The sequence below is a fragment of the Motacilla alba genome, chromosome 5, assembly GCF_015832195.1.
Source record: "Motacilla alba alba isolate MOTALB_02 chromosome 5, Motacilla_alba_V1.0_pri, whole genome shotgun sequence".
In the NCBI taxonomy this organism is placed as follows: domain Eukaryota; kingdom Metazoa; phylum Chordata; class Aves; order Passeriformes; family Motacillidae; genus Motacilla; species Motacilla alba.
The window spans coordinates 39,767,969-39,789,107 of NC_052020.1; the positions used below are offsets into that span (position 1 = coordinate 39,767,969).

Here is a 21,139-nt window from a genome sequence, read left to right on the forward strand (position 1 = left end):
TGGGAATTTCACACCCATCATTAGAAGCAGTTTTGTGTGTGTGGTGACTGTTATCATTAGTGGTATAATTTTATTTTGTGAAGCAAGGAGAGTTTTCTGCTTTCTTGCAGTCTTCCCAAGGGATGGCTGGTGTATTAATTTGCTGTATTGCCTCCTGGCTGTTCCCAGACTGTTTTTCCTCTTCATCATGGAATTTTTAATGGCCCTGCTGCCTCTCGGGAGGCATGCAAGGAAGAGTACCTCAGGGATCTCTTCTTTTTTCACATGCCTATAATTACTCTCCTTTAAGAGCACAAAACGTTTGCTAATCATGTCTTGTCTGTTAAGGTTTTGACTTCACGATGCAGACTGCTAAAAGCAAGCAAGTAGAGACTTACACAGGCAACTCAAGGGATCCTTCCCTCTTTCCCCTCTGCCTGTTTGCCTCTCTGGGAGGAGCGGTCTGAGCAGAATTTTGTTGTTGAGCTTCTTCTACTTAAGAGGATTTTGTATAGGCTGAAGTTGAATATTTTATTAGATGTTGGTTATTCAATATTCTGTAGCTGAGAAGATATTGTAGGTTGTTGGTTGATGGAATGCTATTCCCTTGAGGCAGGATAAGAGCCTAGAACCAACGTTCCCTTTAATTTGAGTAGCAGGCAGAATAAGAGAGAAAGGTAGATGATAAATTGTCCCTAATTCTGTTTATTATTTGCGTAGCTTTGAAAACAGGATTATGAGTGAAAAAAAGCAATTAAATGTTCCCACTGGAGGTCATAGGAAAAGTGGACCTTGGATGGCAGGCAGATGTTGAAGGTGGAGACTTGAAGAATTGTATTAGACTTTTGAACAACGCAGAAAAAAAGAAATGCTTTGCATGTGCTCTGTTAATACAAACTGTAAATCTAGAGTTTACTCTGATTTAGAAGCAAGTCTGTCATTTTGCCTGGAACATGGGATAAAGATGTAGAGGCATGAGTGATCTCCTCATTTACTGCCAGTTGCCCTGTACTCTGGGTTTGGTGGTACTGTTAAATTGACCAGACTTGAATGTCTGAAATTCTAGTTCTGGCTCTAGAAATACTCTTGTGAAAATAAATATTGTTCTGTCACTTCTGTATCTGTACACAGAGATCTTGATATTTTTGCCTCTTACCCCAAGCATGTGGAAATACAGGGATTGCCTGCAAGGTCAGGCCTTTTCCGAGGCAGCCAAAGGAGTGAACAGATGTCCACAATCACATACTTTTGCCGCTTGAGCAGGACAGTATCCAGTTCATTCCAGGCAACCTTTCTCATTATTTTTTTTCTCTTTTTCTATTTAGCTGGAAGATTTTCATGTCTTCCTTTGCTAAAGCCTGGCTAATATTCCAGTTGGGAATGTAACTGAATTCTTCTGACAGGCATGCAATGAACAGCAGCTATCAACCTAGTGTCACATGCAGTTGACTGGGGCCTAATAGTCCCATTTTGATGAATCCTAATTCTCTGGAGTGAAAAATAAATTCCCCTTGGCTTCAGAATTTTTTTTTTTACTTGCTATTTCAAATCTGTGTACTCAGCAGATCTGGAAAACAGTAGGAGTCTTTGTGGCACAGTTACAGTGTGATTCAGTGTGAAAATAGGGAATATAATATATGGGATCACATCTCTGCTTAGGGTGCTTACATGGAAAACAAGAAAAAGATGCCTTCACTTGCATTTGCCACATGTAGAATTTTAGGAACTAAATTGCCACATCATTATAATGCTTACTTGGGGAACAGACTGCTGCTGTTGAAGATTTATGAGATTTGGATGATTGAAGAAGTGAGCTGATGTATTAAGAGATTTTGGAATCTGAAAATGTGCTCTAGAAGCCTTCCCAAGAGGCTCTGCAGGGCATAGGAGACTGCTGTGCATCGGGAATATCTACACTGGGATGTGATAGCAAGAAGCACTTGTGCGTGTGGGAGCTTTGCATGCAGATAGGATGAGCAACTTGTATTGATTTACACATGTTATGTGTAGATTAGACGGGTGCCCAGCTGGCTCTGTAGTCAAAGAGGAGGAAGAATTCTGCTTTTACTATTAATTTTGTGAAGCCACCATCAACAGCCTCAGGTAACACCTCAGGGCTTAGAGAAAGAGCCTTTCATTTGGCTTGTGTTTGCTCTGAATAAAGCATCACAACAGCAACAGCTGGGTTGTGTGGAGTTTAGTAGCAGTATCTTTGTTAAAAGGCAGTCTCTATTAACATTCACTTTAACATGAGGATAATAACATCCCTTGTTTTTCTAGTAGTAGTCTAATGACTGCCTCTCACTGTATAATCCATGTGCCTTGCTTCTTCTGAGGAGTGGGTTAGAATAAAGAGTGTAAGCAGACAAGCTGGATGATGTGAGATGACAGTGAGGCATACACCACAAATGTGCAGTTTGCTGCTTGCCTCCAAGAAGGCCACAGGTTGTCACATTTAGCTCTGTATGGCCTTTTCAGAGACCTTTGTTGCAAGATTGAGCTGGTTTTTATCCTGAATTTTAAAAGAGTGTACTTCATGCTACAGTTTAGACTTGACAAATAGCAAAGTTTTCAGGGTCCTGATGCTGTCCAGTAAGATTCTTTGTGGACTGGTGTCTGCTTGTGCTCTGTATTGTCTCCCACAGACTATATTGCCAATCCTAATTTTCTGTTGAAATACTGTGGTAGATGTAAAATAGTGGCAAGCTCCAGTGCATGGTCACGTCAAACTGTAGAAGAGAGATGGGAGTCCTGTGTATGCAAGCACTGATCATTAAAAATCGTGTAAATAAAGTAACAGAATAAATATGTGGAAAAGAAATGGAAGGAAGCATTACTTCTGACACATTAGAGACTACCATGAATTTAATCTTTCTGCATAACAAAGCCTGTTTTTTCTCCTGCATGACCTGCATGCAGAACTGGGTACCAAAAAAGTACTATGTTAAAAACAAAAGACAAAAAGTATTTCCTGAATAATTCCTTTAGTTTGTCATTACAAAAAATATTATCACTGTCAAAAAGACACTATAGACTTTTCATATTGTTGAAAGCCATTTTTACTACATATGTGTAATTTTTCATTCACTAACTCCTGGCAGTGACTGCTGTGTGAGTTGAATATATTGCAGCCAACAAAACAGCCACATTTTTGATCCTGATTTGTTTCTCTAAGTGTGCTCTCCTTTTTCTCTTCCAGGGTTAAAATTTCTGGTTAGAATTTCTTCCAGGGCTATAATCTCTAAATTGTAAACTACATTTTCATGTTAGTCTGTGGTCACTTGGCAGATCCACTTGTGACTAAGCCCTGCAACTTTGGTTTTTTCTTATGATAAACTTGTCATAGTCCAAAAGAAACCAGGGAATTATTTTCTCATTACTGTTTATGCAAAATTGAAGAAAGCATGGAGGCCTAGCAGAAGAGATTGAAGGCTAGTAAGGACAGTGTAAATCTTATTCTACTTTTTAAGTTTAGGCCCAGATCTTTCATCTCACAAAGTTCTGGTCTCAAACTTTTTCACAGAAGGCTGTGACAATGCACAAATACGCATTTTCTGTCAGCCTTTCCTGTTCTAGTCTACTTTAGAGTAATTTTTAACTGTTCAGAAGAGTTGTTAAAGTTCAGCTTTGGAAGGAGAACTAATTCATCATTGCAACTTGTGATATTTTCATGTTTTATAATTCAGCCTGTCACCTATCACTGCTGTGTTGGGTGCTGTGCATATCCATGACTTGATTTTCCTAGTGGTGGTGTTTGTAGGAGTCTGTAGGAGTCTGCTGTTAAACTGGGATTCATGAATTCTATTATTTCACTGATATAGACCTTGATGCAAGCTAGTGATTAGAAATTTACATTGAAAAGTGTGCTATCTACCAAAAATCTCCATATTTCATAAGTTATACCTCAGCCATCCTTTCTGTCCAGGCCTTAATGAGGACAATCATCCCTGAATGCAGTCTTCTTCCCAAGGTACTTCCCACCTGGAGATTCCCTGCAGATTTATGGTGCCTATAAAGTACACCAGCCACTTGAAATGACACTTTTACCACTGGGTCAGTCCGAGCCAGTGAATAATCAATAGGTTCCTGATTTACTAACTGAAGTGTGGGTGATCAGTAAGGGATAAACCTGAAAGAAAAACATATTACAGGGACAATTTATGTCCTCTGAGCCTTTGTATCTTACTAGATACAACTATTAGGTAGAGCATTCTTGCTAGTAGTCTTCAACTGAAGTATGATTTGCCTTTACTTGCACTATAAGAAGGGATTTTGAGATTCTTCTATTTTCATTTTTCTTTTTTTTTACCCCTTGTGTAATCATCAGGTAAGGGTAGATGTTCGAGTATGTAGCTGAGAGCCAGGAGCTTTTATGAAAAATCTGGCTGTAACGTTTGTGAGCTGGGGAAAATTGCATAAAGTCTCTTGGAAATGATAGTACATACTTCTTTCCCAGTCCATAGTGCTTGTCCACCTAGGATCAACTGGCTAATGTTGGTGTAAGTTCATAAAATTAAAAAGGGAACATTTAAAAATTATTTTTGGTGTTATGTTATTTAAAATTAATTGGATTATTATATACAATTATACAATAGTCTTACAGTTAGTAATCTAATACTGTGTCACTGATGCAAAATAAAAATGGAATCTTTTCTTCAGGCTATGTGTGTTTAGATGTTTCAGAATACATGGTTAAAGCTATATTAAAACACTGTATAGCCACTATTATAGTCATGTACAAAAGCAGTTTTTAGCATTCACAAAGTTACTTAGAGGTGAGTCACTTTGGTGTACAAACATCAAATTTGAATGTGCATTCTGTAGATGTGCCACTATTTTTGAAAGCTTTTTTACCTCCAGGGATGGTTTCTCTAACCATCTCACTGGGCAGCTCATTCCAATGTTTGACAACCCTTTTCTTGAAGAAAGTCCTCCTGATATCCAACCTGAACCTGCCCTGGTGCAGCACAGGACTTTGTCTTCTCATTCTTCTGCCGGTTGACTGGGAGAAGAGATTGATCCTCACCTGGCTACACCCTCCTTTTAAGTAGTTGTAGAGAGCAATATGATCTTCCCTGAGCTTTCTTTCCCCCAGGCTAAACAACCCAGCTTCCTCAGCTGCTCCTCACAGGACTTGTGCTCTGGACCCTTCCCCAGCTCCATTGCCCTTCTCTGGACACGCTCCAGCACCTCAATGTCCTTTGTAGTGAGGAGCCCAGAACTGAACATAGGACTTGAGGTGCGACCTCACCAAGTACAGGGGAATGACCCCTTCCCAGGTTCAACTGGCCACAATATTCTTGATCCAAGCTATGATGCCACTGGCCTTGGCCACCTGGGCACACCCTGGCTCATGTTCAGCCACTGTTGATCAGCACCCCCAGGCCCTTTTCCTCTGGGCCATTTTCCAACCACCCTTCCCCCAGCCTGCAGTGATGAAGGGGCTTGTTGTGGCCAAAGTGGAGGACCCTGCACTTGGTCTTGGTGAGTTTACTGAGAGTACACTCCATCCCCTCAGGAGACTTTGTCTGGTTGTGCTCTCACATTTGAAAAACTGGCTGTCTGTGAAACGTAGCATTATTTAAAAATTTTTGAAGCTGTTTTTCAGTGTCAGATTTAGAGGACAGATCTTACAGACTTCTTGTAGAACTTTTGAACTTTAGTTGACAAGATGAGACAGTAGGCATTTTCTTTTTTTTTTTTTTTTGTGGTTGCACTTTTTTGTTTCAGGTAAATAGAAAGACCCAGCAGCATTCTAACAATTTATAGACTGGACTAGTATAGGAATTTCTTTGTGTTCCCTGCACTATTCTGTATAGATACAAAAGCACAATTTAGTTTTGCATAAATACAGCATCTAAAATGATACATATTGTAAATATGTGGGTTTGGTTTTTTTAATAGATTTTTGTCATGAAAATAGAAACCCATTAAGTTTTCCTTTTTTTATATTTCAAAGGCTTTAGTATGTGATAAAAGTGTTTGTTAAACTTTCAGGATTTTTTTTAAGTCAAAGTAACAAGCTTTGAAGACACTGAAGCTTTTCAGCACTTAATCATCAAAACTTGCAGGGTTACAAATTTTACATCATGTAAGCTCCTCACAGTCTTTAACTGATTTTATTTGCACTGTAGTTCTGCATTTTGCACATCAGATCTCATGATAAGAGTGGCCAAGGAACTTGCCAAAGGAAGTCTGTTATATCAGACAAAGAAGGGATTTGAACCCAATGTCATTGCTAAATTATGCGTTTATATTCATTATGGATGGTATTTGAGGAAGTTCTCTAGTCTGCTGCAAAGACTGTCATTTCTGAATTAAACTTCTCTACTTCCTACAGGTACATGACTTGGAGGAGTTCTCAGCTCAAGTCAGTTCCAACAATACAGATTTCTTCTTAATTGGCAAATGGCTACTTGTTAATTGGCAAATGCTTAAACTGAAACGGCCATCAGTAGGCTTCAGACTTAACAGTTGATATTAACAGAACAGATTAAGCCTTTCAGCCAGTTTAGAGGTGTAATAAGGCTGCCATAAGTCAGATTCAGATGTTTGCACAGCACTTTAATAAGGAAATAATGATTTTAAAAACACATGAGACAGCTTTGTGTTCCTAACTTTATGAACTTACTACTGTCATGGAAACAACATACATGGACATTTGGCATTACAGGTGCATTCTAAGATGACTCTACAGTACCAAATAGATTGCAAAATAATTTCTGACTTAGGAGCAAATACCACACAGTTTACATAGAGAGCAATCTTGCAGACATTTGTTATTCTTCCATAGAAGTAATGGTAGGACACATGTCATATCACTGCTTGATTACGTCTTTATGTACGCAAGGACTTAGTTTGGAATTAATATAAAACCAGAAGGTTAAAGCCTTTAAAGGCTAAGAAATAATTATTCTTCTGAGCAGTTTATGTGTGAGCTCTTAAAGGAAATAGGAGCATAATTTATATTGACAAAGAATGTGAGCAAAACTCCCTGAGAAACTTTTGGGTTGTGCTACTTACTAGTGAAGAAGCTGATGGGAAGGTAGGAGCTGGAGGTGACTGGTCAGTCTTACAGATATGTGATGTTGGAACTGAGTTTATTTTGTTTTATTTTCTCCATAGGCAAGCAAATGTCCACCTGGGACCACCATGTTCAAGGGACATCAAGAGGAAACGAAAGCCAGCTGCAGCCTCCATGTCTAGCCCAACATCAGGTAACCTGCTAGCAATTTTATAGTCATGCCCCTTTTGAGCAAAGCTCCAAGGCAAACATAGTGTTATTTTGTTTTGAAGCTAGTGTGAAGTGTGAGAGGGCATATGGTGTTTTTACATAGCATCAAAAGCGGCTCACTAAACAATTTTTTGGCAATGTAGCAATGTTAAGTTAATATAATTTGCAGTGCTTCACCTTATTGTGAATAGTAATCTGCTTCACAGACACTTTCACAGGAGCAAAAATCTGGCAATTTCTGTGTAATCATTGGGTGAAACCACTTACTCCTTGGGGGTTGTCTTATTCTTTTGGATGGAAATACTTTTTTCTTGTTATGGGGATGTAGTCATTAAAATGCTGACCTATTTTCATGTGGCAGATTTCTGAAAAGTCATTGATTAGTCACCAGAATATGAAAAAGCTTTAATCTGGTGAACACGGTGGGTTTTAGCATGTTTCTTTCTGTCCTTTCACCTTACCCTATCTTGTGACTGTCCACTGATAGCTGTTCTTCCAACTAGTTTATTAATATCTCTTCTTGTAATCCAGTAACAACGTAGTGGGTAAGATGATGGAAAAAGCAGAGATGTAAAAGCAGTGGGGAAGACCAAATAAACTGATGAATAATAGGAGGAAGTTTGTGTTTCTTCTTTGGGCTGGTGGAGACAGAATAATGAAGTAGGGAAGAAAGCTGAGCTTTTTCTCCAGGCCACTGATCTGGATTGCAAACTGTTGGAAAGGTTCTGTACTAAAAAAAAAGAAGAGAAAAGAGCATTAATAATTTGTTTTTCAGCAAAAGTCTCATCTATTATTGATTATTTATTTAGGTTTTTCTTTCCTGGCTTTTGAGTATTCCATTTTGAGATGTTTGAACTTCTGTAGTAAAAGGAATAGTATCTGAAACCTCAGAATCTTAGCATTGGAATACTAGATTTTCTTGGTATGAATGGTAATGTCTCACTGTCCCCTGTTACCTGTCCATTTATTTACGATTCAGAATGTATTATGTATTGCATTGCTGGTCACTTTCCATAAGGAGAGCTTCTGCTTCCATGCCTACATGTTTCAAAGTACTATTTAAGTTGTACTTACCTGATTAGGCAAATTGTATAGTGAACAGTTTTTGAAGAGTTGAGAGTGCATCTGGAGTGGAACTTAGCTCTGGAATTAGCACACGGGTTTGGAAAGCTTTCTTACTATGGATGAGGGAGAGAGGATTGTTATGTATTACAAAATAAGGAAGAAGTGTAGTTAGCAGAGTATGGGCAGCATGCTTACGCTGATTATCAAGAGACAGGGTCTGCAAAATCTTTAATGGTCAGAAATGGTAAAGATCTCTTCCTGAGATCCTGTTTAGAAATATCCTCAGCCAAGTCAAGAGTTGTGGACAGGATTTGACTGTGGAAAGAAACTTTTGTGATTGGGTAACTGAAGCTGTGTCCTAAATGATGTTCTACTACAGATTCCCAATTACAGCTGAAGCACAACCTGGAAATGTAACTTGGAAACTTCTGGAATCTGATGTTATTTCTGTCAAGGAGATTTTGTTATGGAATTACCAGTATCTAGAAAGATACATAGTATTATTCTGCAATAATGTAGAATTAGTTGGACACTTATGTTTCTTGGATATTGATGAGACAAAGATTTTTCTCCCTTGCCATGTACCTACTCACCCCCATATAAATGCCGTATACTGGGGTTCATGTGTGCCTGAGGAGTCATGGCAGTCTCATTTTTTACACTTCTGAGGCTTTTTATATTTGTGGTATTTTACTTCTACAGAAGGTGGAGCACAAATCAGAATACAGGCCCATGCCTGTCATGCAGACACAGAGTGCTGGATTTCTTCACCTTTAAATAGCTCCTTCACTGAGTCCAACTGCTCTCGTCTCACTTGTTGACCAGGTCCTGCTTCAGTGATCTCCTTTTTTGCAACCTGAGTGCCCCGTGGAGGTGAAGGACACAGCCTGAGCTGGCTTCATCAGTCAGCAGAACAAATGGGCTTGCTGTGCCGAACATCGGGCCATCTCGGATTCCACCTCTTTTATAGAGATGAGTGATGAAGAGGGGCTCGTTCCGCTTTGCCGCTGTATTAATACACATCAGGGGCCAGCTCCCGGCACTAAATCACGCTGCTGCATACATCTGTTATCGGACTCCTCACCAGTGTGATGAACAAGACTGCAGATAGAGGCTTCCTCGTGTCATTCTTTATAGGATTTTCCTAAAAGAATAAATAGCTCAAATCTCTGCCAACACTATCCCCTGTCATTGTGATGAATTTAGCTTCTTTCTTAAACATGCAGCTACAAATCTTCTCCTGTCGCCTCACACCCCCCCCCCCCCCCCCCCCCACCATCCACAGAAAGTTTTGAGTTGAATTTGGCTGAAATCAGAAGATGCTAATAAAAGGCAGATGAGATGTGGGTGCTATTTCCCTCCTCAGTGCAGGATTGAATAAAGGCAGCTAGAGATAATACTTATTTGGGAACCAAGCAACTAAATTTATTCCATGTCTTCTAACATACTTTCAAGACTGTGAGTATTTATGAGTTCTGGTAAAGTATCTTTTCCCAGAGACCCTTGCATGAACATCAAAAAACTGCATTACTGTAGAAGTGCCTTGGGTCTCTATTGTATTGCTATAGTATTAAAGTTCTGGTATTAATCCTGCTCTTTGAGTCTAACTGGCCTAAATACCATAACTGAGCTGTTGAGAACAACAAAAAGTGGGTAGAAAATTCAGAATTAATTTGCACTTCAGGAAATTACTTTTATCAAAGTTAAGTTGGGCAAACTTATGCAAATATTCAGAGAGGCTAAAAATTCATGTTTTCCACACTACACAATTGAACAGTGTGAGCCCTAAAGCATGAGGCCTTGACCTGATAAGAACAAAAATATGGCTAGTGTAGTTTGGCAGTAGAATAAGGAAATCTGGAGGAAGTTAAGGTTGACTGTACTGGATTAGACCAGAGATTCATCCAACTCAGTGACCAACAGCCAGTGCCTAGGGAGGAAGAAGGTCTGTGGTGGTAAAGGTCCTTTGACCTTTCTGTGCTCTGAGACTTGGAAGGCATGGATAGTGTCCTTGTGTTTAGTTACTTTCCATTGCAATACAGTAGATTTTGAATAATATCCCCAGTGGCACAGTAGAGCTTGTCTAAAGAATACTGCATAAAATGTTATTCTCGTGGAAGTTATTCTCTGGTTTGAAAGGAATCTGATGAAGACCATCACGTCTGTCTTCGTTTTGTCAGAATAGGCCACAAGTACAGATGGTTGTGTCATAAATGGTGAACAACTACCAATCTTTACACTGATGTTTTTAATGTTTATGTGGTTTAATCCTCTATGTATGTAGCAGTGCACATGGTAGCTGGCATCCTAATCAGCTATTATAGTGAGTCCAGGGTAAAAATCTGCATAAATAGATTTTTGTCTGCCTTGGCATGTATTCACACTTAGCTTGTAAAAAGGTGACAGTTAGCAGCCTGTGAAACTGCTTATCAGAGAACAGTCTGATGAGTAATAGCAATTTGGTGAATTTTCCCTCTTCTACTTCTTGCTAATTATTCACTCTTTGCCATAGCCAGAAACAAGAAGCCAGTTTCAGTCCTTTTCTTTTTCTCTTTTCATGAGGAAAGATGGAGAGCCTGAGTGTGGAGGCTGCTAGCAAGGGGCACATAGTGTATTATTGCTGGTGATTGTGAGTTTAAGGACTGTTGGAGTTGTTGGGTTTTTTTTTATGTTTCATATGACCTTCATGGAGGAGATGGAGGAGATGATGGGCTGGATCTAAAATTGCAAGGTACTTTTGTCAGCTGTGTTGTAGCTGTATGGGAATGACTCACCGTTTTGGATTTACAAAAGCAGCATTGTTTGGGTTCCAGATCTACTGAATGTAGAACCTCAAGCATTGAACTGACTTTTTATTTAAACTTCAAAGCAGTCTGTCCTCTAGTTGAGGCTTGCTGTGGCCTCTTTATCCTTCATCCAATACAGAGCAGCAGATGCAAATTGTAATTAAAACACACAAACAACTATTATCTGTTGTGAGACTACAATGAAGAAATGTATTTTGTATTTAAGTAGTTACTTGTTTAAAAAATTCTGTTTGCCCCAAAGACTCCTATGGCAATTACTTTTCTTTACCTGGCCCTGTTCTGCTTGTGAGGATTGAGTGATCCAGGATGCTGAGAATTGGAGTAAACTCTCGTATCTCTAGGTTTTTGGCAATCCTTCTGGAAATTTTGGCGACTGTTGGGTTGAGCTAAGGGTCTGCAAATCTCTCTGGCTATTATAGCCTGTCCTATTTTGAAGCAGTGGTTGTATTGAGAAAATGAGAATGGATTTCAACCTAGTTTGGCAAGTAGTTTCTTGTCATAATACGCTGATTTACCATTTTGGATATATGTGGAGGTTGATGGTACTGCCCGTACTGGGTGAAGAGAGGCATGTTTTCTTCTTTAGAAGAGCTTTGCAACCTGAAATTTGCCATACTTTCAGAGACTTTGAAAATCTCAAGTAGAGAGTTAATTGAGTCTTTGCAAGGAGTCCAGGTTATTTTAAGATAAATGATTGTGAATTGATTCACTTTAAATATGGGACAGCTAAAACTTTTGATTTTCAACAGGAATTCTGACTAAGGGAACTAGTTAGTGGACTGGGAACTTAGAGTTTTGAATGTGTGAATCGTTAGAGCAAAATTGTTAGTGCTATCAAGAACCTCTATTTCAGATGAATTTGGATGAAGAACTTTTAGAAATTCAATAAATAATATCCTCATAAATGAAATTATATATATGAGGGACTTGCCATGAAGTTAGTTGTTCTAACATTTTTTTATTGCCCTTTCTTATTGTCTTCCTCTGTTCCCCCTTTCCTGCAATTTTATATTCCAGCAACTTTATCTGTCCACATGGATGCAGCAGAATCAGAGCTACCAGCAACACCATCCTTGAGATCCCAGAACTCTGAGTGGACTGGGAAAACACCAGCAGCTGAGAAATCTACTATTGCTGCCTCCAGTAACTTTTTTAAAATGCCACCAGAGAAGAGCCCTGGATACAGCTAAAAGGAAGCATTGCAACTGTAAAGGCTTGCTCGATTTTGGAAGTGTTTGATCCTGGTGTTTGTCTGCACCAAACATCTTGTTTGGCAGTAGTGATATCTTCAGTATTGGTGCGTGATGCGTGCCATCATCCAGGCTGGTCTGTGTGCCTCACACACCTAAATCATGTTTGTGAATCTATGTTTAAGAAAAGGTAATCAGTGTTGGGACTGCAGTGGCTTTTAGAAGTTTTCCTGCTATCACTGTATTTATTATGAATTCATCTCTTTCCCTGATTCCAGCTCATATGTAATGGGTCATGTACAGGTTTTCTTTTGGGTTTTCAGATCTTTATTCACCCCCCGGACATGTTGCTTGTTTGTGTATTTGGCATTTTCAGGATGAAAGTTCCTCTGCCATTCAGGGAGGTAGGAGTCTCCCTCTGCTTGCTTCAAGACCAGAAGGATTTCTTGGCTGGGGAATGAGGAGGGAATACTAATACGTTGAAACATGGAACCTGAATCCTATATTAGCAGAATGTTTTAGGCCACATGCTAACAGACTCAAATCACATTGCTTCTGGCAAAGCAAATATGGTGCTTGTCTATGTAGAAATTGCCATTAGCTCACTGGCAGCATTGTCCATTCGACCTTTTCCTTCTCCCTTGTTCTGAATGTCTTCAGTCTTTATTGTGTATTGCATGTTCATTCCTAAACCTCCTACTGGATGAGGATTTGGGAGGACTACTTGGACATAAATGTGCAAGCTGGTGTCCTGGATAGAAACCTGGAGCCTTGAATATTGTTGCAGTATGGTAGAAGAGTATACAAAACATCCATATCTCAGTGTATAAATTAAAAATGTCTGTTAGTGTTTCTAAAGGATGCTTGTTAAAGTTCACATGCCATTTAACAAAAAAAGCCATTTAAAGTGTCACCTGAGTTCAGAGCATTATAGGTATAGATCAGACTCCTTCTGTATCATGCTTCCTCTTCCTTCAAAAGTATTGTCTGCTATACCTACTGGAGGTGTCTCCACCTGCTGATGATTGCACATTACACTGCAGTGTACACTAAAGAGATTCTCTTCATAGAACTTGCACTTGGTCTGCTGTTACCTTCTGTGTTGCAGAATATATGGACAGGGATTTCTTCCCTCTCTGTAATAACTCTGGAGCTTATCTTGGACTATGTTTTCAGAATATGTACTTGTATAGCATGTACCAAGGAACAGGTGGCCTCACAGCTTCTTAAGTCTTAAAGTCCTATTTGTATAAATAGAACTTTTTGCTTTCCTTGTGTGAAGCTTTCAGACAGGACTGTTTAAACTTGTAAAATCTGTATTGATTGTGGCAGTGCATCTAGCAGTCTTAAGCAGGCAGCAAAATTTGTGTGATTTTACTGATTTTGCAGTGTTCTGTTCTCTTATGAATCAAATGACTGAGGGACAGATTTGATTGGGGGAATATGAAGCAGTGATTTATATTAGCTGTGTATTAAAATGGGAAATGGTCATAATATACACAAAACAAACTGTATTACTTGCTAAATCATGATTGACAGATATAGTTAGTTATACTACATGCACACTGTGTCTGATCCCCTAATACCTACTAATTCTTGGGGAGACATCCAAATTGGATTTATATTTTGCAGCACAAGCAAAGTGTCAGATCTGTCACCATAAATCTATAAATCCTTCTCAAAACTCTTTTTTTTTTCCTTTTTTTTTTTAATTTATTTGGGTGGTACATTTTAGAAGTAATTAGAACAGGGAAACCCTTTTTACCTTAATGAAGGAATACAGAAGTCCGTTTGGATTACAGGACAAGCTGTAACAGTTTATAAAGGAAGAAGTGTTCCTGTTTTAAAGTTGTCATGGCTTTTTCTTATTTGTAGCTATTTTGAACAATTATGCCTAAGGGGTAACACAGGAAGTTTCAGCACTGGAGGGCCTGTAATCTCAAACATCTGAAGAGAAGGCAAACCTGAAGAGTACTAGCTTGACTGTCTAGTACTCATTAATACAGTGAATGGGAAAGGTGATAATGTTCTCCTGACAACTTGGAGACAAAATTTAGGGTTTGAAGCCTTGTAATCTAAACTACATGCTGCTCTAATGATAATGAGTAGTTCCCTAAAAGAGCATTTGTGAAATTGACTGGTTTTGATCTTGTGGGGTATCCTCCACAGCTTCTCTTAGTTTGAATGTGTTTAACAGACTTACTCAGATTACTGACCATTTAGCTTTATGGAATAAATACAATTTATTTTATTTACATACAATTTTAGCCATTGTATCCCCTTTTAAAATTTGTGATTTATCTTGCTACATTCTGAGTATTCTGAGTATTGTCCAAATAGTTTTTTCTCTTCCATGATGTCAGGATGCTTTAAAAGCTTTTTCAAGAAAGATGTTAGGGAATCAAGAGCCTTCATCTCATTGTGGTGGTGGAGGGGTGGGTTGCAATGCTTCATGTGATTTTTCTCTGGGTACAGGGAAAGAGGATTTGTCATAGTTTCCTATTGAGGTCAGTAGCACTGTTATCTGGTTGAGCCCTTACTTAGGTTGTAAGCTCCTAGGGGGTATTTCTTGCCTTTAAAGGCAGATTGTACCCGTGCCAGTACTGAAGAGCACCTGTGGCAGTGTCTTGACAGGCCATACTTCCTGCCAAGGCAACTTTCTGGAAGTTCCAGGAGACTCCAATTATTGCAGCTGCCTTGTCTTTTCTATTTCTAGGTTAAAATTCATTTACAAATCAGTCAGATTCTCAACCAAATTTGATTCTCCTGAGTGGTAGGCAACCTAAATGGATCATGTATCTTGTTACTCCAGGGTATTTATCAAAATATATCTTCAGACTTCAGGAACTTGGTACAGATTTTAGTATCTACAGCATTCTTAGATTAATAAGTCCATTGTTTTGCCTCTTTTTTCATCAAAGGCAGATTTCTTAGAACTCACTCTGCTCACACAGTGCTCAGTGTGAAGGATACTGCTTCCCATGTGGATTACTTAAGTAGAAAGGAGTGATAACATGCCTTGATTTAGTAGCTGTGCTTCTGCGAAGATGGTCCGGTATGTGATTATTGCTATAAAGATATGCAGCTCGCTCATATTCCTCTTTTTGTCCACCAGGACTCCCCAGTCTTTTTTTCAGTTTTGTCTTCTCTCTAGTTGTATTTCTCCTTGTCCTTATGGGACACTTCAACAGACACTTCTGTTCGCAGACAGAACCTGGGAATACCATACTACTGTGACAATTAAGTCTGGGAAATTCCTGAAGTATGTTGAAGATAATTTGTAGTCAGAAGTATTCAGCCCACTAGGAAAGATCCCCTCCTAAACCTGTTATTTATTGATAAAGAAGGACTTTTGAGAGATATGATGGTAGGTGGCTGCCTTTGCCACAGGATCATGAAATGGGTAATTTTAAAATTTTTGAGGCAATGAGGTCAGCAGGGTTGCTACCCTGAATTTTAACAGAGCTAACTTCAGGTGACTCAGTGAGCTAGTTACTAGTGTGCTGTTCCTTGAGGCTGGTCCGTTTTTAGGAATCATCTTTTAAAAGCACAAGAGCAGGTGATCTCTCTGTGCTGAAAGTCAGATAAGCCATGCAGAAGACCATCTTAACAGGGAACTCCTCTTGAATCTCAGGAAGATAAAGAGATTCTATGATCTCTGGAAGCAAGGTCAAGCTTCACAGAAAAATTACAGAGCTGTAGTTCACATATGCAGGGAGAAAATATGAAAGACCAAACCTTAATTAGAGTTGAAACTGGCCAGAACTGTTGTGTTAGACAGGCAAGGCTTTTTGAAATACATAAATAGCAAGAGGCGGTCTAAGGAAAACATTGGACTGGTGTTTGTTGTAGATAATCACCTGACAAATTGGAGTGAAGAAAAAGTGGAGACATTAAGTACTTTTTTTTGCCTTGGTCTCACTATAATACTGACAGACTTTGGGCTGCTCTGTCTTCTGATTTGGAGGACCGTTACTGTGGGAATTGTGACTTCGTTTGTGTACATGGAGATTGTAAAGGACCAGTTGAATGTTTGTAAGTCTATGAGGCCAGGTGGGATTCATCCCAGAGTACTGAAGGAGCTAGTGGTTGTTGTAGCATGACCTCTCTCAGTCCCTGCCGAAGGTTTTGGGAGTCTGGGAAAGGTCTATGCTGACTAAAATCTACTCAGCATTATTCAAGTTTACTAGAAGAGCATGAAGTGAGACCCAAGAAACACTGACCTGCTAGTCTAGCCCCAGTACCTGGAAAAATTGTAGAGGAGATCATACTGGGTGCTACTGAAAGGCATTTAAAGTCCTTTAAATCACAGAATTATAGAATATCCTGAGTTGGAAGGGATCCACAGGAATCATCAAGTCCAACCAAACAGGTCCAGTGGGTGCTATGGTGGTTGATGGTGAAGGTGATGAGACATACCCCTTCTTGTCTTTGGGGACCTCATGCAATTGCAACAGTTTTTCATAGATGGCAGTGACCAATCTCAAAATGACATACTTCTGTATATAGGGAGAAGATGGACATTCAGTGAAAGAGAAATCTAAAGCTGAGAGAACCATGTTTCCTAGTTGTTCTTTGCACATTCCCAGTGGTTCCAGTGAGCTCTAGTCAGGATTAATGCCCAGTTTGGTAAGTACTGGAGAAGACTGAATTAAAAGAATGTAGTTTCTGTCGTGATGGATTTATGATTTTAAGGTACAGTAACAAGTGGAGAAAGCAGCAAAACAGGAGCTGGAGAGAAACTTGTTAGAGGCTGGGACTAGTGCTACTGAATGATAGATTAGCTATGTGATTGTGGTATGCAGAGGTGTGTCTTGCCAGCATCATTCTTGAATAATGACATTGAGTAGGTTAGTGTTGTCCTTCAAACTGTAGATGCTCTTGCTGTGATTTTGTGGATGTTGCAGCGATCTGCTTAGTGGGCAGAGGATGAGAAGGGAAATTGTAGGAAGGGCAACAAGAAGCATGATGGAGTGCCTCTTTTATTGTAACCCCTTCAGTACTGAAGAAGGAAGATGCTACAAAAACCCGTATGTGTGCCTAGATATTGAAAAGAAATTATGTGAAGTTGATAAGAACTTTGCTTTATTGTCTTGAGGAACAGGTTGTAACCAGAGAATTTTTCAGTAAAGCAAAAGTGAAGGATGCTCAGATTTGTTCAGAAGATGTATTTTAATGGTCTGTTGGGAGACTATCAAAGGAAGACGAACTTATGTTCTCATTGTGATACTTCATTTCTCTGTCTTTGTTTCCTGTATTCTGTTCCAGTTTGTGTTTTGTGATTGCAACATTCTTTTGTACCATCAAATGCAGGAAAAATACTTTACAGTAATGCTTCTTAAGGCATGAAGCATAAGGGGACACTTGCTGTACAGGAGGTAAAAGATTATCTTAGGCCATTAACTTCACCCAGTACAAGGCTTGAACTCAGCACAGAGGACATAATGGCTTAATTATACCAAAGCATCTCTTTTTAAGAGAGTGAATAGTGCCACACGCAAGTTCGGGGCAACTAAACTGGCAGCAGTGCCTGGAGACCCACGTGTGGCTGGGCCTCAGTCACATGACATCTAATACAGATTTATTTACACTTTAGAGACAGAAGGAACTTTCAACATCGTTCTCAACTTTAATGTGGTGAGAATGCCTTCCCATTCAAACATGGCTGTCACTGTGAGTCCAGCGAGCTGAAAAGATGTGCTCGCTGGCATGCTATGTGAAGAGAGTTCTTGTACCAACCTAAAGAATTGGTAAAACTGGAAAATGGACTGGTACAACCTGTTATATCAGAGAAAGATGCAAAATATATATACTTACAGACAATAATCAAGAAGAGTATTGCTGAGCCCTGTGTGTTATGAGCTAGAGTATTCAATGTCCTAAAGCAGAGATGCCAATATTATGAGGATGATCAGGGTTTTGCAAAGCTGCCGTCTTGTCCTTGTAAACTCTGAAGGAAACGGGATGAACAGCATGAAAAATGCTGTACTGTGTCAGACCAAAGGTCTGCTTGTCTTGGGAGTCTGTCTCTCACAGTGACCTGGTTTGCCTACCTGGGGGGTACTGTAAAGATAAAGCAGTAATATAGTGATACTTTTTTTTAGTGTTCTCTTGGCCCAGTGTCCTGTCTCAAAAAGATGTACAAACTTTCTTTGAGGCTGGAGAAAACATTTTTAAAATATTGGTTATAGTATTTATCCTGCAATGGGATTTAAATATATTTTTACAAGGACACATCCTGATGATGAAAACATCAAGTAAGGATTAGCATATCTTTGTTTTGTAATCAGTTTTCTTATTAATTACTGTCTTTATAAGTAAATAGCATCTTCTCTTGGAATATTTTTTCCTAATATCAACATCCTGACATTGTTTCTTACCATGCTTTTTTTCAGCAAGGGTGAAGTCTTGCTCTTTCTTTACAATGAGGCTTTTTTTGATACATATTTGTATGCCCAGTCAACAAGTCCTATGTAATCCATTAACCCATATAAATCATTTTTCATAAGCTTCATACTGTAAAACTTGTCATTTAACCTTTAACTGTGCTCCTGCATGAAAATCCCCAGTACTCCACATCCGTATGCATTCAGTTCTAGTGTCTATACTCAAAGTATTCTTCAGAGCTACAGAGTAACTCTTAAGAGTCACTTATGGTACTTCTCATAGAGTGTTCTAATATTGCTATTCAGGCTTCATATACTCATATAGCCAAATATGCTGCTAGTCTTTGCTGCCCAAACGCTGCTGTTACACTACCATAGGAGGTGGTATTCAGGCAGTTGAACCTAAAGTTCTTACCACTGCTTTTCAACGTACAAGATCCTAGAAAGTAAGAATTATTTTTTTTAATTAAAAAATTTATTGCATTTCCTTTAGAAGTATTATAGTGCAATTTTGTACCAATCGTATTTATAGTTTGCAATTCTTAAGAACTCAGTCTGTTTAGTTTTATCTGGAAAAGATCAGAGTGGTAGAATACCCTTTATGGCATTGGAAATTCTAAGTAATAAAGTATATTTTGTCTTGCAGATGGGCATATAAATGAACTTGGACCCAAAGCCTAGGCTGCCTAGATTGGTGCATGTGAGATTTCATTGCTGGAGGCATTTCTAAGAGGGCCATGATCTGAGACTGGTCTGGTCTGACCAGAGTCCTTGGGCACTTCTGAAGTCCTTGAATTTTCCCTCAGGTTTTGACAACACCAGATAGTGAACCAAAGCTACCATCAGTTGCATTTCAGCTTCCTCCTCCTGTCAAAGAGGGCTCTCGTAAAGATAGCTCACAAAAAGGTCTACTCAAAGTCTGTGAAGAGCTGCCTTGTGCATGTCCCAAATATTTTATGAGGTCATAAGATTTAGCTGTTTGATAGGGGTTGAACTCTGGGTTCTTGGGACGCTATTTTAAGGGTAACATGTAAATAAGAAAGATTCCTGCTTGTATTCCTCTGTTTTAAATAAGACATGTATTCTGTGAATGAGGCTCTTGCAGAATCTCTGTTCTGATTATTGAAACTGGAAATAAATCAATATATGAAAGAAGTGTTTTATCTGATATAAAGCGAACTGAATTGAGAGTGGGGGAAGAGAGGTTTCACTGACATCTGAGTAGATTTACAGTATTGGGCTCTCCATTAATCTGCATGCTTCCTTGACCATTTCCGTAAGTATAAAGTATAAACTGTAATCTGAAGGTCTGTAGGGAGTTACTATGCTTTTCTTGCTTTGAATTGCAAACCTGAGTGAAGGATTTGAGGTAATTTATCATGTCCGTTCTTTGGGGTTTTTTTGTAATGATTTTGTTTCCCAGTTTGTCAGGACATTGTCTCTAGACAAGTGAGATGCTCCCTGTTTGGAATTTGAAACAATTCCAGAGTTTCTTAAATAGCCTTTCATTTCTAAGCCACTGCTTCAGATCTGCCCAGTCCCAAATGGGATGCCATTTAAATGAGCAGGTCAGTTTCAATTGATAGTTTAATGGATATCAATTCATTTTGCCAACACTAACATCCTTTTAAGATAGATTGGCATAATTCTTTTTTACCTTGATAACGGTGACTTCAAAGATCAAATGAATGGAGGACTTCTAATTTTCTTTTGTCTATGCTTGTGTCCCAGTATTAACAGCTATGCATATTTGTGGTAGGAGCAACACAGGAATCCCTTTACCTTAACTGTTCCAATTAATAAACTGTAAAAATTAGATCCCAAGTGGACTAAATGTTTTTAAACAAAAAGACCAAGATCCTTTGGAAATGGCTTCAAGTTTTTAACACCATATTGGGAGTAGAGGGTTGTCCAAATTTTAAAAGTGATTATTTTCCTCTCTCATCTACAAGCTGCACCTGTGAGAATTGTGAAGTGTTCCCTGTGAAATATTTTTGATTAGGTATAAGTTGGAACAAGGAGCAATAGATTGTCTTATGGGAAGGGCTCAGATTTAGCAAACTACTATGTCAAAAATTTCAGATGTCTAAAAATTAGCTATTTCAGTCTTACACCTACTTGCAATTTTGTAATTTTAAAATTTTGAGTAATGAAGCATTTAATCTCATAATTGGATTCCTTTCTATTCAAAAAGGAAAAGCTGAATGGTGCTTTTTTTAATGTCCTTAATTTTACATCCTAGGGCTGAGAATTTTCTCAGTTCAATTTGAATAACTGGTGGTAAGTTTGATGACAGGGCTGACTATGATGGCATTTATAAATGTTGATATTTTTCAAACCAGGAAGTCTTTCTTTGTGTTTTTCCAGCTCATAAAAATCAACTGAAACCACAGGTGAATGCAAGTAGACTTGCTATGTATTAATGGAGAACTTCTGACATATAAATAAAAGGGTATTTAAAATCTGGGGTACAAATTT

The 21,139-nt window shown here is 38.8% G+C and overlaps 1 protein-coding gene across 7 annotated transcripts in view; it reads left to right on the forward strand.

Moving 5' to 3' along the window:
• GPATCH2L (G-patch domain containing 2 like) overlaps positions 1-19,816 on the forward strand; it is a 39,288-nt gene extending 19,472 nt beyond the window's left edge. For 4 of the 7 annotated variants that reach the window (XM_038137973.1, XM_038137975.1, XM_038137974.1 and 1 more), the window contains 2 exons: positions 7,105-7,196; positions 12,103-19,816. In XM_038137973.1, the coding sequence (XP_037993901.1) occupies positions 7,105-7,196; positions 12,103-12,275 (265 nt within the window). In that variant the 3' untranslated portion in view covers positions 12,276-19,816. Of the gene's footprint in view, positions 1-7,104; positions 7,197-9,103; positions 12,070-12,102 lie in introns of those variants that run through there. The other 3 variants (XM_038137978.1, XM_038137979.1, XM_038137977.1) reach the window with 3 other exon arrangements.
• The last annotated feature ends 1,323 nt before the right edge of the window (positions 19,817-21,139 follow it).